This window comes from Prionailurus bengalensis, chromosome C2 (genome assembly GCF_016509475.1).
Source record: "Prionailurus bengalensis isolate Pbe53 chromosome C2, Fcat_Pben_1.1_paternal_pri, whole genome shotgun sequence".
Classification (NCBI taxonomy): domain Eukaryota; kingdom Metazoa; phylum Chordata; class Mammalia; order Carnivora; family Felidae; genus Prionailurus; species Prionailurus bengalensis.
In genome coordinates this window covers 42030916-42048282 of record NC_057350.1, presented here as the reverse complement: position 1 = coordinate 42048282, position 17367 = coordinate 42030916, and the positions used below count along the sequence as shown (strand labels likewise).

The following is a 17367-nucleotide window of genomic DNA, read 5'->3' as shown; positions in this document are numbered from 1 at the left end:
AACAACAGCAGCAATGATTACATTGAACATTTATGAACACTTCTAATGTAATGGGGTCTATACTCCGCATAGTACACAGATAGGAAGGACTGTGATTCTTACAACAGGTACCAATGCTATGTCCCTATAATAGAAGTGGAAACTGAAACCGAAAGAGATTAATCCACACATCTGAGTTTCCTCAGGCAGAAGAGCCAGAGCTGGGATTTAGACACCAATTATTTTATTCCAAAGCCCACACTCTTGGCCACTATGCTATACCATTTAGGTGGAACTTAGTTCATATTGTTTTCTTTTAAGTTATTTATTTAAATTTACATTTATTTATTTATTTAAATTTATGTGTATCTGAATTTATTTAAGTTCCATGATGTGGGCTCTTTAACTTTTGTATTCCATAAAGTGTAGTGGTCCAGTGCACAGACACTGGAACCATAAGGCTTGGGTTGAATCCTGGTTATAGCACATACTATCTGTGTGATCTTCAGTGATTTCTTATCTTGTCTGCTTTCTCACCTGTAAAATGGGAATGATGATCACAAGAGATTTCACACAACTGAAGATTAATGAATCTTAAAAAAGATTACTTATGCAAGGAATACTCAGAGATGTGGACATGTAATATGCTATCGGTTAGCTATTTGTTACTCTGACATAAGGTAACACATCTTGTCAAATGGTTGAAGGTTTTAAAACTTCAAAAAGAAAATAACACAATAAGTCCCAGTTTATAAAAGCTGCTGGAAGTGTGGTGATCTTGTTAATGATCTTTCTGAGCAATTAAAAGTTTAGTCATGTATAATCTTATGAGCATAATAGGGCAACAACCTTGTAAAGCAGGTATAATTGGGGGCCTTATTTAAATAGCCAATAACTTTTACAACCTCACAATCATTCTATAACCAATGCTTGCAAATGGCTATGCTATTCTGATTTCTGTAGTTTCTGTTTTCATTACTGCAGTAAAATATATTACTAACATTGAAACTGTGTGTCGTAACCTAATCTTTAACTTATAATTGAGAAGGTGCATTTAGATTTGTACTTTTTTAGAGTTACCATACAGAATCTTTCATGTTTTATGATACTGCAGTTGAATTTGATCAGAATTGAGCTCTTAAAACTTTTTAAATTATTTAAAAAATCTCCAATATTAGGATTTGCTAACTAAACTTTGCATTTTCTTAAGTGTTAAAAATTAATGCTTTGCCTGAATGAAATCTGTTTTTTGAAGATCTTAAATTCAATATTTAGAATTATCAGAGGACATCAAAACAAATGAAGACTATACTACCATGGATTTGTCTTTGTTTTAGAAACAAATTCAGCTCTCTAAAGTACCAATTCAATAATATTTTTAGAAGCAGCATGAAATAACAAAGTGAACCATCTTGATGAAATTAAACTGCATAGTGTTTTATCAATGAATACTAACCATTGATTATCATCTAGGAAATGTGGTAAAGCTCATATTCTCATGAGAAAATCTTTCTGTAGAGCAAATCTACAAATATGCCAACTCTACCCACATTTAAAAGCAATTTTTAATTAGGAGATTTCTATTACTATTGATAATATTTCTCCAACTAACTCCCTGATACATAGGAAACAAGTTAACATTCTCAAATCTGAACAAATTTGTACCATGTCCTAACCCTGCATGCTGTTGGTGGAGACACATGAAAAAATGTAAATGGACTATCCATCTGGATTTTGATGGGGATATATGGAATGTGTTTGATAAAAATAAGTTTTTAACTAATTTTTTTATTTGATAAAAGTGAAATATTAAGGAAATTTTAATACTGAGTTGAAGAAAAAGTTGGCAACATGACAGTTTCGTTCTGCCTATATTTTCATCTTGTGTGGAAAATATAGATCGATAGCTACTTTCCTTTTTCTCATGATCATTTTTAGAGAGGGAGATAGCTGAAAATGGAGGACTTTTGCGACCTTCTTTCCATGAGACTAAACTCAACTATTTCAATCTTCTTTACCTCAAGTATTTAATTTATAAATTAAAAATTAAACTTAAAGAGAACGTAACATATTTATATATTACGGTTTAATTTTAACTAATAATCAGAGGTTATCTTAAAAAAAGGAAAAAAAGATGGGGTGCCTGGGTGGCTCAGTTGGTTAAGTGGCTGACTTCGGCTCAGGTCATGATCTCATGGTCCGTGAGTTTGAGCCCCATGTCGGGCTCTGTGCTGACAGCTCAGAGCCTGGAGCCTGCTTCTGTTTCTGTGTCTCCCTCTCTCTCTGCCCCTCCCCCATCTGCGCTCTGTCTCTCTCTGCCTTTCAAAAATGAATAAATGTTAAAAAAAAATTAAAAAAATAAAAAAAGGAAAAAAGAAACAAAAATTAGAAATGATTTTTAAAAATCATTGATTTCTTCAAGGAATACCTAGAAAACTACAAAATGTAACATTTTATAAATTATTCTCTCCTGGGGCATATGTATAAATAGTTCTCTATGATTCTTTAAATTATTCAACAGAAAAAAAGGTTATTTTAATAATTATAAATTTCTTGCCTTTGTTTTTTTTTTCCCTAGGATTTTGAGGAATCACAGATACATATATACAGGTTAGATTCCAAAATTTACACGATATTCTTGGGTTGTTTTAGCATGACGCTCATGGGTAAAATAGCCTTTGTCACTAGCCAGCATTAGATGTAACATTGGACCCTGTGGGTAAGCCACTGAATTAGTACACAAAATTAATAGGAATAACATTAAATCAGGTGTAAGAAATTTTGATAAGAAAAATGAAGTCATACGTAGAAGACAATGATATATTAAACCATCTATAGGCATATGTGCACATGCACACAGGCACACACCACAGCTTGGATTTCTACAGTAGCTGTAGCATAGACTCTAATGTCGACTCTTGTCGACTCTTGGTCCCATGAACAGCAATACTCCTTTATTTATGGGTTTGTGGGTATGAAGAATCAAACCCCAGGACATTTATTCAGAATATTTATGAACTGTGCCTAATAGCAAAATGCAGAGTTTTTTTCTTCTTAGTTCAAAATGGTTTGTATTTTTAAACTCAACACTATAGCCAGACTCAACAAGAGTTTAGAGAAAATTAGTATAAACAAATTGAAATAGAACAGGACGTGCAGATTAGGGATTAGAGTGACCCCAACTGAGTTTTTCTGTTTATTACTTGGATCAAAGTACAATGAAGACAAAGAATGGCCTAATTTTAATGCCAGTGACCTCAGAATAACCAGCCCTGCAAAGTATCATTTTTCCACTTCCAGGATTTCTCTTGGGAATTCAAATAAAAATTGGTTCCTTTCCTCCTCTGAGAGGACATCTGGAGAGTTTATCAATGGATAGGAATTTGTCTCTCACTGTGAAGAGCCTGTGATGTCTCTTCATGCGCACCAAGGGAATGTGGGCTTTTTGAGCAGCTGCAGGCATTGGGTTTTTTTTTTTTTTTTTAGACCCAGCCCCAGACTTGGGTCTGAAGGGGAAATTTATAGGCTGGGTGATGTGCACCGTGAGCTCACACTTTTACTAGACAAATTAGATAGGTTTCAATCCATGCAGCTGTAAACGATGTCCTGCAGAGTTCCACCTGATCTTTTACAGCTTTTCATAAATCAGTACCTACTGGCCGCAGACCGCAGTCATTAAAAAGAAATCATGGAAATTACATGTTTGCTCAGGGGAAGCAAAAAATAACTTTCCTCCCCTTCTCTCTCCCTCCTTGTATTTAGGTTTGTGAATTATTCTTTTATGGGTTTTCATACTGTTGCATTAAAGACGTATACATATATTTTCTTCTGATTAACTCCTATTTTACCTGCAAAAGGTTTCATACCAATTAGCACCTGATATTGGGTACCCAATGTCAATAAACAACTGTCACTCCCAAGAATATATTCTCATAATGATGTTACTTCAATATTGCTTTAGAATTCCAAACCACTAGGATTGAACGTTATGTTTTTATAACATGAAAAGACTCCTTTTGGTATACAAAGGACTTTATCTTTCATGAATAAAAACAGTAATGAATACACATTCCCTGAAGAAGTAAGTGGATGCCAACTGAGTTTAGAAGTAAATATCAATAATACTGGAGATGTATGTTATACCACTGTAATTATCTACTTATTGTCTGTTGTTCTGAACAGTTTCAGGAAATATATTTACTCAAGAATAGTTTCTTAAAGGCAGAATATTAATTATATCTATCTTTATTATTGCCTGAAATTAGTAATCTAATTTTCCAATATCTTTTATAATTTATTGTTAATTTTTAAAATTTGAAATGGTGCCTTCTCATCATATTTCAGGGGGAAAATCTTTTATTTACCAATTTTTTAAAATGTGGATTTATTACAATCTTGATCTTTTTATATCTAACATTAAAAATTCCAGATAAAGTTTAAGCAAATTTAATTTGTCATCAGTAACTAAGAATCCTTTTTGAGTATATAGAGTTCCCAACAGGGGAGTAGGATATACACGACACATTAAGGTGAAGTACAGTTGCTGTGTTTATTTTAATTATCTTTAGGCCTTAAGGATAAGAATCTTAGCAGTTATAGCTATTACAGCTGGTTTAATTCCTCCCAGTGGCAAAATTACCTACTTTGATTTTTAAGATTAAAAAAAAATCACCTGGGTATTTGGCATATTTGCTTCCCTCTAAAAAGTTCTGTATAATATTTGATTAGTGAGGAAAGTCACCCTGTCAGTTTCAGAATTGGAGGTCAAAGTCACATTGAGAAATAGACTGTTTTTTTGGTTGTTAGACTTCTTTTAAAGGATGCAGTAGTTGTCAAAATACTTACTCTCAAAAAGAATTATATTTTGTTCTCTTAGCGATCAGAAGCTTTGATTCATACTAATTTAGTGCCATTAACAGGGAAAAATTACTAGTATTGCTCCATTTATCTTGCAAGTTAATAAATATGAGTCCCTTTAAAGATAGTGATCGATGCAATGGAACAATATAGTTAAATCATTTCAATAAGTTAAGTAAGTACAACTGGATCTCCAGAACTTCATTGTGCGATCTGAAGAGAAACCAGAGTATCCAGAACTTCATTGTAAATTACTATTAAATATACTGTTTAAGATCTTATGCCATGAGGGGTGCCTGGGTGGCTCAGTCGGTTAAGCCTCCGACTTAGGCTCGGGTCATGGTCTCACAGTTTGTGAGTTGGAGCCCCGCACTGGGCTCTGTGCTGACAGCTCAGAGCCTGGAGCCTACTTCAGATTCTGTGTCTCATTCTCTCTCTGCCCCTCCCCCACGCGTGCTCTATCTCTGTCTCTCAAAAATAAATAAAAATGTAAACAAACAAACAAAAAGATCTTATGCCATGAATTTGGTTACCTTCACTTCAGACCTCCATTCTAAATATATGGAATGTATTTAATTCTTTATAACAAAAATGTGTTTTCCATAAATTTATAATACTATTAAATAATATAACTGCCTGGAGTATGAAAATTCTGTGAATTTAAAAATAATTGATCTATTTCATTTTATATACAAAAATATCCAAAAATTAAAGAGGCCATCTTATTGCCTGAATGGAAGTGAATTAATTCATCTCTCATTTTTCTCTATTGTTAATCTTCTTTATTTTTAATTTAGCTATATTCATAGAAATAATTTATTTAAATTCAGGAGTTATATCTTATATATAATGTAAAGGCAATTGAATATTTATATAATATAAAAATGTGTATCATGAAATTAATTTAAATAGTATAAAACTAATCCTTCAAAATAGTCTCTTTTAAAAAATGAATTTTGTATATTTCTCCTATCTGCATAACTAAATTACATGTTAGGAAGTAAGAGAAAATTTATCACTGTAAGACCATTTTCAATTTATTTTTATAGAACTGTTTTCTATCAAGAACTTTTAAAAAAAATTATTTAAATCCAAGTTAGTTAACATATAGTATAATAATGGTTTCAGGAGTAGAATTTAGCGATTCATCACTTACATGTAACACCTAGATCTTATCCCAACAAGTATCCTTCTTAATGCCCATCACCCATTTAGCCTGTTCCCCCACCCAACACCCTTCCAGCAACCCTCGGTTTGTTCTCTGTATTTAAGATTCTCTTATAGTTCGCATCCCTCTTTGTTTTTATCTTATTTTTCCTTCCATTCCCCTATGTTCATCTGTTTTGTTTCTTAAATTCCACATGTGAGTGAAATCATATGATATTTTTCTGACTTATTTTGCTTAGCATTATACATCCTAGTTCCATCCACATTGTTGCATACATCCACATTGTATGTATATATATATATATATATATATATATATATATATATATATATATATACATACCACATCTCCTTTATCTATTTGTCAGTCAGTGGACATTTGGGCTCTTTCCATAATTTGGCTATTGTTGACAGCACTGCTATAAACATTGGGGTGCATGTGCCACTTCAAATCAGGATTTTTGTATCCTTTGGATAAATACCTAGTAGCACAATTGCTGGGTCATAGGGTATCTCCATTTTAAACTTTTTGAGGAACCTCCATACTGTTTTCCAGAGTGGCTGCACCAGTTTTCATTCCCACCAGCAGTGCAAAAGGGTTCCTCTTGTTCTGCATCCTTGCCCACATCTGTCGTTGCCTAAGTTGTTGATTTTAGCCATTCTGACAGGTGTGAGGTGGTATCTCATTGTGGTTTTGATTTGTATTTCTCTGATGATGAGTCATGGTGAACACCTTTTTATCTGTCTGTTAGCCATCTGGATGTCTTCTTTAGAAAAGTGTCTGTTCATGTCTTCTGCCCATTTCTTCACTGGATTATTTGTTTTTGGGTGTTGAGTTTGATGAGTTCTTTATAGATTATAATAGTAACCCCTTATTTAATATGCCATTTGCAAATATCTTCTTTCATTCCATCCGTTGTCTTTTGGTTTTGTTGATTGTTTCCTTTGGTGTGCAGAAGCTTTTTATCTTGATGAAGTCCCAATAGTTCATTTTTGCTGTTGTTTTCCTTGCCTCCATAGACATGTCTAGTAAGAAGTTGCTGTGGGTCAAGTCAAAGAGATTGTTGCCTGTTTTCTCCTCTAGGCTTTTGATGGTTTTCTATCTTACATTTAGGTTTTTCATTCATTTTGAGTGCATTTTTGTGGATGGTTGTAAGAAAGTGGTCCATGTTCATTCTTCTGCATGTTGCTGTCCAGTTTTCCCAACACCATTTGCTGCCTTTATTCCATTGGATATTCTTTCCTGCTTTGTCGAAGATGAGTTGGCCATATGTTTATGGGCCCATTTCTGGGTTCTCTATTCTGTTCCATTGATCTGAGTGTCTTTTTTGTGCCAGTACCATACTGTCTTGATGAGTACAGCTTTCTAATACAGCTTGTCAAAAACTTCTTTAAGAAAGATTTCTTCAATTCTTAAAATGGGAGGGAGTTTTATTTTTACCATTTTCTACATGTGCATTATATTTATATTTTTTTCTAAATTTCTCAAAAACACTGTCTTCACCCTGCTTGTTCATTATTTAATTATAACTAAACCTCTTAAAATTTTGTATCTCATTTATCACTCTAAAACAATCAAAATATTCCTCTAAAAAGAAACCAGAGTTATGCTCACTGCTTAACTGAATGGCTTTTTTTCTTCAGTTGTATTTTTGTTTGCTCACTCTTCAGCAGCTTTTGATAACACACTTCATTCTATCCACTTTTGGAAAATTCCTTGAGCTGTGGATTCCATAATGGTCTAAGTCACATTTGTAATTCTATTCCTTGTTTCTACTAACCATTTCATGTTCTTCTGCTCTGTGATTGGTACTGTTCCCCACAGCTTAAAGAGACCATTTTCTTTCTCTCTGGGTAGAAGTTTATGCAGTGACTTACTGTTTTGACATAGTTTTGAATGTTTCATACTGTTTTTCTTTTAGGATTTCCATCCAATGGCATTAATTGGCTCCACAATCCCCTCATAAGGTGCCTGAAATCCCCATGAGCTACCATTGCATCCTATTACATAGGATGGAAGCATATACCCATTTCAATTATCTTCTTGGCTCTTGCACACATTTTAGTGACTTCTGGACTAAATGACTGAGGCATTTTAGAAGTTTCAGAAAGATTCCTAGATAATAGGGCACCCCAGAGGCAGCAAGGAGAAGCTCAAAAGTTCAGTCTGGAAGATTGGGAGGAGGGATGACTCATTGGCGACCTGTATGAACCAACACTCTTGGAGTGTTCAGAGATTAAAATCTCTATTTGGAGGTTAAAAATCTCTTGATAATCCAAGGGCACCTGGGTGGCTCAGTTGGTTAAGTGTCTGGCTCTTGATTTTGGCTCAGGTCCTGATCTCATGGTGTGTCAGTTCGAGTCCTGCAACCGGCTCTGTATTGATGGTGCAGAGACTGCTTGGGGTTCTTTCTCTCCACCCCTCCTCTCCTCCTTGCATTCTCTTTCTCTCTCTCTTAAAATAAATAAACTTAAAAAAAATATAAAAAAGTCTCTTCAAAACCCATGAGATATGAGAACCTTAACTAGAAATTAAAATTTTAGAAAAAAATAGGTATATTTATGGTAAAACCTAGCATTCCTAGATTGAGATTTGTACTATTAAGCAAGTTTCTATGAGGTTTTTTTTTCTTTATAGAGAGAAGGTTCTAAATTGATTATCCAGTTTTAATGGCTCCCCAGTTTGAGATGTAAACTTCTAGCTTCTTGTAGGACTTGGTCTCATTGTTCCAAAATGCTCATCTGCCTTGCAGACCTGTTCTTCCTAATGCCCTTCCTACGCTGTCAGCGAAAGCACTGTTCTTATCGTCCTCCATGTTCAAAACCTGGAAGTACTCTCCGATACTTTCCCTGTCACTCTGCACATCTCATTGGCCACCATGTCCTATAGTACTTCAGGAAATTTTTTTGAATTCACATCTTTTCTTTTTATTTCCTCTGCTCTACTCTAGAGGAAGTCCTTTCTTAGACTACTGAAATCAATCACCTTCAAAATCCTTATTACGAACCTCTTCACCTCCAGTTCTTAGGTATAGCTGCCAGAGAATTATTCCATAGGCACAGAACTACATATCCTTTAAGTATCTTCAATGGCTCCTCTTTTCCTCAAAGACAAAAGTCCAGATTTTTTTTTTTTTTTTTTTTTTTAGAGACAGACATACAGTCAGACAATTTCAAGCGGGCTCCACGCTCAGTGTGGAGCCTGATTAGAGTTTGATCTCACGGACCATGAGATCATGACCTGAGCTGAAATCAAGTCACCCGACTGAACCACTGAGGTGCCCCCAAAGCCCAGATTTCTAATGACATTAAATCTTCCATTATATGATGAAATAATCGATCAGCCTCTTTCTTCATACTATATTCCAGCAGAATTGTATTATGCAATAAAATTTGGAAGGATCCTAAGTTTTTGTGTGTCTTTCTTTTTTGCACAGTGTTCCCCTAGTATTAACGCTGTTATGTGCTCACAGAAATTTCATCCACCATTCAGAAGGTACTTCTTCTCTGCAACTGATCACCACAGGGCATAGTACAATGCCTTGCACAAAGTAACTGCTAAATAAACATCTGTGGTTTCATAGTGATGTACTGCCTAAACTTCAAATTCATGTATGTCTCCTCCAATTATACTACTTTTAGGAAAAGAAATCAATTACTAGAAGACAAACATGGCATAAAATTTAATATAACTTCCCTTCTCTCCTTACCACCGTTTCCAACATCCAAGTAAGTTTTTAGTAGGCACACCTTGTCCACGGGCTCATATACCTTTCCACTTCCAGCAGTGATAGTCACCAAGAAACTCTTAGTGTAAGACTCTCTGGGAAAGATTCTGTTACGAATCATCAACTCTACTGAAGGCTCAGAAGTGAAATGATGCATTATAGAAGGATTTCTGTAATAATATATGAAATAAAGTTTGCCACAAAACTAACTCGACTCAGGATGACTCTGGAAAACATCATGTCTATAGGAATGATAGAATAATGTTATTTTTTCATAGGACTTTCTAGGCATAACTCTGTACATTGATCTAGAGAAGTCATTCAGAAACCTGAAGTCTTGGTGTCATTCACAAACTCAGATTGTGATGGGCTCCTAGTGTGTTTGGAGGAGGATGTTTTTGAGGTTGAGGTGGCAGAAAGACATGAAATTTTGCTGAGAAGAAAATTTTAAGCTTTTAGTATTATGACTAACATCTGCAAAAACCTACATAATGAATAGAAAAAAAAAACCCTAGAATATTCTCTAAAAATCGTGTATCTATTGAAATGGACATTTATTATTTTAGAAAATGTATACTCATATACTTAATAGATATTATTGAATTCCCAGTACCAACCCGCTACTGGTAATACAAGAGAAGCATGGCATTGAATCTCACAGGGCTTAGGATTATTGGAGAAATAGATACTTAAAAAGAGAAAACACACAACTGAGTTAAAACTGTGATGGCACTCTGTATAAAAAATAATGGTGTGGGCCTTTATAGGATGTTGCCAGAGAATGCCTCAATCAATACAAGTTGCAGAAGAGGGAGGAAGGGACGAAACTGAGAATCTAACATAAGGAGAACAGCATGTGCTACTGTCTTCATACCTGAAATGCCTTGGCCTTCTGAAGGAACTTGACGCTGGCCACTGAGGCTAGAGTGTTGTTTAAGTGGAAGTGGCACAGAGATTGGAAGCTTGCAATGCCCCTCTCTTCACACTTTTCGCCCTCCCTCCACAAAGCAGCCATGTAAATCAAATCACGCTGCTTCTCTGCTTTAAATGCCTTAATGGATTCCTCATGTTTTTCAAAAAAATTCCAAAGTCCTCACATGGCCTGGGTAGCCTCAAGTGCTCTGGCTTCTGTTTGCTTTCTCAGACTCATGACAGACTCTTCCTTCCCCTACTGCTCTTCAGTTATGTTGTCCTTCTGCCACTTTCTAGAACCCTCCAAACTCATTTGCAGTTGCTTTTTCCTATGCCAAGAATACTTTTTTTTAGGAATGTGTGTGTGTGTGTGTGTGTGTGTGTGTGTGTGTGCGCGCGCGGAGGGGGGTAGGGCTCTTTAGACAGCCGGCTCTTTTTCTTTCTTTAGGTCTTAGCTCAAATGTCTCTCCACAGAGGGTTCTTGCCCAATCACCCTTTTACTATCTATCAGAACTATCTATTTATTTCCTTCCTATAATCTGTGCTTGTCTGTTGTCTATTGTACATCCTCTGTAATTTAAGCTCTGGCAAGGTAGGGACCATTTTTGCCTTCTCCACCATTCTTGAGTCTACACATGTCTAGCACATAGTATACTAGCATACAATAAACAGTTGTTGAAATATGAAGAAAGTAACCTTTGAATAAAATAAATGACATCAGAAAAGCAGGGCTATTTAAGTTGTCAACAAGAGTCTAGATTTTTTTCCAGTTCAAAATTGGTTATAAAAAGGTGACTAAAATTAAATCACATATTTTTGTAATTTTATTGATTAATTTTGAGAGAGAGAGAGAGACAGAGACAGAGAGAGAGAGAGAGAGAGCACGAGCAGGAGAGAGATAGAGAGAGACAGGAGACACAGAATTCCAAGCAGACTCCACAGTGTCAGTGCAGAGCCCAATGCGGGGCTCGAACTCACAAACCATGAGATCATGACCTGAGCCAAAAGCAAGAGTCACTTACTGAGCCACGTAGGCACCCCAAATTCCATGTATTTTGATAAGAAAATTCAGAAGGCTATGTGCAAAGATGAATGAAAGATGAATGAATGAAAGAATGAAAGTAAGAATGAATGAAAGAATGAAAGCAGGGCGACAAGTCAGGAGACCACTGCAGTGTCTCAGCCAGAGGCTGAGTGTCTCAGTCATAGCAGACGGGGTTTGCAGTGGAAAGGGAGAGGGACGGATCATGCTGATCCAGTGGCCTTCTAGATCAAAGTGTGGAGGGCAAGAAAGAGGTGCGAAGAATTACTCTAATCCTGACTGGGCAAATGAATAGGTGCTGGTATATTACACTAAATTAGGAAAGTGGTGGAAGGATGAAGCTACCAGGAGAAAATAAAAACATGAAATTTCAGAATATTAAGTTTGAGATGACTGTGAAACTTATTTGAGAAGTTTGGCCATGAAGGCTCGCAGACAAATAAGGAAGGAGTTGGCAGAGATGTGAGGCCGGCAGAGGTAATGTTGGTAAACAGCATTTCCTAAGTTGCCTTTATGACAACAATCACCTGAAGTTTTTATCAAGCATCCAAATTCCATTCTCTTTTCCTAGACATTCTGGATCAGTAGTTGGGCGAGACCTGGAAAGCTGAATGTTTAATTAGCTCCTCCCAGTGATTCTTCTTGCCAGCAAAATTTGAGGAACAATGTAATAGAACATATTTCTATAACAATGGTTCTGCCAACAAAAGGACCTGGATATACAAGGGAGAAGGAGAGGGAGAAAGAGGGGAGAGCAAGGGACAGAAAGGAAGGATTTGCCTCTGACAAATAGAGGGACACTTCCTCTCTTCCTCTCTTGTAATTAGAGAAAGAGAGGGGGAGAAAAAGACAAGACGCACGGGTGCGGGCACCAGTAATTTTTTGTTTTGCTGCTGGAATTTCCCATTTGATGGCTTGCATTTTCTTGATGAAGTGTGTGGCAAGGGCATCACCGAAAAATTATAGGGGGAAGGGAATGAGTTTAATCAGTTATGATAAAGGATGAAATAATCATTGTCAAAGTGGGAAAGCAAGTTTTCTGAAGGAAAAATAAATATTTTCTTGACATTGTTGCATGGCAACTTGTTTGTTACTAATAAATTTACAATGATGCAATCCACCCACTTGTGTGTTTTAATGCCAATAAGTAAAGCTATAAACATAATTTCTAAGACTTTTATATTTAAGTGAATCAAGATGTATGACACTTATTAGAAAAATATTTTCACGAAAATTACATGTTTTCTGACAAAATACACAGAATTTATTCAAGTATTAAAGAATATATATTAGGAGAGGGGCACCTGAGTGGCTAAATTAGTTAAGCAAAGCCTGATTGGGATTCTCTCTCCTTCTTTCTCTCTGCCCCTCCCCTGCTCACGCTTGCTCTCTCTTTCTCAAAATACATAAACATTTAAGAAAGAATATATATTAGGAGAAATAATATTAAATTTCAATAAGAATGGGAAAATGAACTTAAGAAGTATGCTAAAATTTGGATACCCTGGCATACTACAATATGATATTAACACCATTTTTCCATGCAGAAGTGGAGTTAAATATCCCTTGATCCTATTAGATGGGTCGGTTTTTATATTGATAATACCATCCTATGGAAATGGTTTGAATGTTTTCTTTATGATACGGAAATAATTGAAAAATGTGGAGTTTTTTTTTTCTCTAGGATTGATATTGAGTAAGGATAAAAAGAAATGGCTTCGGGGTACAAAACAAGGACCCTATGGCTCAGGGAAGGATGAGTTTGTTACACTGTTGGTTGTCAAACTGTCAGTTGGATATCCAAAAGAGTCTGTACAGTTTCTCTCTGTGAAGACTGGGATAGAGATTCGTTCTTACAGGATAAATTATGAGTAGTTTTTCCTACAAGAATATGTCATCAAGTTGAATCCAGTGACCCCTAAATGCTATTTTCAACAAATAATCTATAAATTTTAGATACTGATATTAAGACTTTGGTTCAGATTCCCCTTATTCATTTTATCCAAATATAGTGCAAAAGCTGGATCATGTATGTTCAAAAGAATGGTCCCTTTTAATGTCAAAAAAATCATATACGCGATTATAAAGTGCAACAGCAAATGCTCTATCAGTTTGAAAGTCATAATTCTTGGTGATTATCAATAAAGACAGCAAAAAAGAAAGAAATTCTTACCAGTAAGGCAGTATTTTATCTTTTACACATGAGTCACAGTAAATCATCACTAGGTAGCATTTATACGTGTCACTTAATACTGTGGATTTCTAGGCACACGAAGTGTAGTTCTTTTACTAAAACCATATAACCGTCCTATAAGAGCACATATCATTAGAATGTAAAAGAATTGTTCTTCTCTTGTATGTACAATGAGAATATAAATCATTAAACATGACAGTTAGCTTTGCCTTTAGTTTCACTAGGAAGTACTAAATATATTAACACTTCTTTGTTCTCGTGGCCCCTGGCAAAATTCATCTCTTCTCCCCTATTTCTTTAATTGCACTTTTTAAGATACATTTTCACTTCCATTTCCCAACATCATGAGGAGAACTGAGTGATTCTTAACTAGGCGGGAGATGCATAAAACCTAATGGATGTCATGCATTCTGGGTTGCATTATGGCTATCACGTACTGACATTTGTGTTGCAGTCTGGGGACACCAACACTTTCGTTCTCAGTTTTCTTCTCTACGATGTCTAACAAAGCTGTTGGCACATGATATGGGTTAAACAAACTTTGTTTAATTACACGGTGGGGGAAACTGCATTCTGCTCACCAGTGCAATATTTTAGAAGCATTTTTATTTTTGAAGCTTTATTTTAAATGAGGAATGAATCAGGACTTCACTAGGATTTACCACCACTCAAGATTTCATTTTTTTTCCTTTAAAAGAATTTTGTTTAAACAGTAGAGAGTGAAAAGGAGCTATGTGCCTGGGGTTCCTATTTTCCAAAGACTTAAACACAAGCCTGAATGTACACTAATTCCTAGTCAAGATGGACGTTAGAAATATCTCTGAATCTTATCATCATGGATAATTCCTCTTGGAAGATTTTTTTTTTCAACGTTTATTTATTTTTGGGACAGAGAGAGACAGAGCATGAATGGGGGAGGGGCAGAGAGAGAGGGAGACACAGAATCAGAAACAGGCTCCAGGCTCTGAGCCATCAGCCCAGAGCCTGACGCGGGGCTCGAACTCACGGACCGTGAGATCGTGACCTGGCTGAAGTCGGACGCTTAACCGACTGCGCCACCCAGGCGCCCTGGAAGATTTTTTTTTAAAGAAAGAAAAAAAAAAGACACTTTTCTCCATTACTCGGGAATACAAGTTTCAAAGAATGCAATGAGGGAGGTGGGAGGAAAAAAAACATTAATACACTGGAGATAGAAAATACATCAATTTCAGAGTGAGTGCAGAATGTAAAATCTAAGTGTCACCTTGCTGCTGCACTGGTGATGATCTTCAGGCTGCCCGGGTTCCGGATAAGCTTGTCCAGAATGCTGACAATCTGCTCAAACTTGGGTCTGTTGTTTCTGTCTTTCTGCCAGCAGTCCAGCATCAGCTGGTACAATGCAGCTGGGCAGTCCATGGGGGGCGGCAGCCGATAGCCTTCATCCACAGCTTTGATCACCTGTGTGAGAAGCAGTTTCCAGGGACTTAAGAGCTGAGACTCCTTTCATTTTCCATGGGCAGGGCACACCAAGATGAATATTTTAAAGTTAAGTGAGAAAGTTCTCATTTTAAGTTGCTGGAAAGGATAACAGCTTATCAAATAAGTAAGAGATTATTCATAACTGGAAATGTTATACACAGGAAGATCGACAGAGAAAGCGAACTTAGGAAAGAAGCATTTGTAAAGATACTCTGCAGAATAAAATCAAAAGAAACATTCTATGATATAGGAAACTCAGAGTTACAAAGAAACTATTACTTGGTAATACAGATGTACGTGGAATATTGTTCATATATGAATGAGTGCAAAGAAAGTCTACAGATTTCAGTTGGACTTAATTCAAACGGTACCTTTCAAGTCATAGTAAATTCCTTAGGTAAAATCCTATGTGCTGAACCATGAACTACCTATTAATTCATTTGTACTTTTAAATCACCCAAAACAGTGATTTTTCAAACTTACTGTGTATCAGAATAATCTGGAGGACTTATTAATACAAAGATGTCTCTCCTCGGATTCGTCAGTCTCGAGGAAGGCCTGAGAATTTGCATTACTGCAAATTCCCAGGCCAAGCTAGAGGTGGTAGTCCAGAGACCTCACTTTGAGATCCTCTAATATAGAGAAGATTGGGAAAATAGAGATGTGGAAGAGTCCGATTTTCCCAGCACTGCCACAGAAAACAGCTTGACTAGAGAAGTACAGAAAGATTTTTATATCCAAATACAGTAAAAGCAGTTTTGTATGTAGTGAGTAGGAAATGACGAAAAGCATCTCAGCTTTCCATCTTAGGAATCTGTAAGATCCAGCTCATAGTCTCCGGCTAAGCATAAAGAAAAATCTCTGAGTGCTGATCCCATGTCAATAGCATCCTTTTACGAAGCATTTGCAAAGCATCACTTACAAAAACACAAATCCTTTTGAAAAATCACATCACAGTTGCCACAGAAAGTTAAAGATCATTTTTCCATCCAGACACTTCAGGGCGTGTAACTAAATTTGTGTGCAAGTTTAATACATGAAGAGAAACAACATACTGCAGATTGGCTGTTTTGTCTGACTTTGGGAAATACTATGTTTAAGGAAACAAAATGTTGGCACAGATCATTAATTAAACCTACGAAGGGTGGCAGTAATGTGGTTTATTAATATTACATAGAAGCACTTTTGTAGCAAAAATACTTCAAACAGTCCCTTATACGGATTGGTTATCTTTGCGGTCACTTATTTCCTTACATTCTTGCGACAAATGTCTTCATTTTGTCTCATTTCTAAATCCCTGCTTAAGGGAAACATGTAAAGTTGCAAAAGCAACTCAATTAATATCCTTGCAAGACCTGGAAACTATTTCATTTCTTCTAAGTATTCTGTTTCAATGTCACAAACTGGGAGCCACCTGGTTTCATTATGCTCCACTTCCTTGCACAGCTTGATCTCTTAATCTGAACCCATAATTCATTGACTACAAATACTTACATCCTGATTGGACATCTCCCAGTATGGTCTCTCTCCATAGGACATCACCTCCCAGAGAACAATCCCGTAACTCCACACATCGCTGGCTGACGTGAACTTGCGGTAAGCTATAGCTTCTGGTGATGTCCATCGGATCGGGATCTTGCCTCCCTTTTAATATAAAATCATGTACATGCACGATCAATGCATAAACCAGCTAACATATAATATAAAACCCGACTGCAGTTGAGTGCTTCTCTTCTGAAGTGGAATATGGGTTTCTGCTGAGATATCTTGATATTCTATTTAAAAAAAATTTTTTTAATGTTTATTTATTTTGGGGAAAGAGAGACAGAGCATGAGCAGAGGAGGGGCAGAGAGAGAGAGAGACACACACACACAGAATCTGAAACAGGCTCCAGGTTCTGAGCTGTCAGCACAGAACCGGATGCGGGCTCGAACTCGGGAACAGCAAGATCACGACCTAGGCCAAAGTCTGACATTCAACCAAGTGAGCCGCCCAGCTGTCCCTTGATATTCTATTTTAATATTAAGCA

General features: G+C 36.3%; 1 protein-coding gene across 2 annotated transcripts in view; it reads right to left on the bottom strand.

Moving 5' to 3' along the window:
• Positions 1–17367, bottom strand: part of EPHA3 (EPH receptor A3) — a 356646-nt gene that overhangs the window by 10232 nt on the left and 329047 nt on the right. For both annotated transcript variants that reach the window (XM_043593904.1, XM_043593903.1), the window contains exons 14-15: positions 16832–16981; positions 15123–15316 (exon numbers count right to left, since the gene is read on the bottom strand). In XM_043593904.1, coding sequence (XP_043449839.1) covers positions 15123–15316; positions 16832–16981 — 344 coding nt within the window. The remainder of the gene's footprint in view (positions 1–15122; positions 15317–16831; positions 16982–17367) is intronic.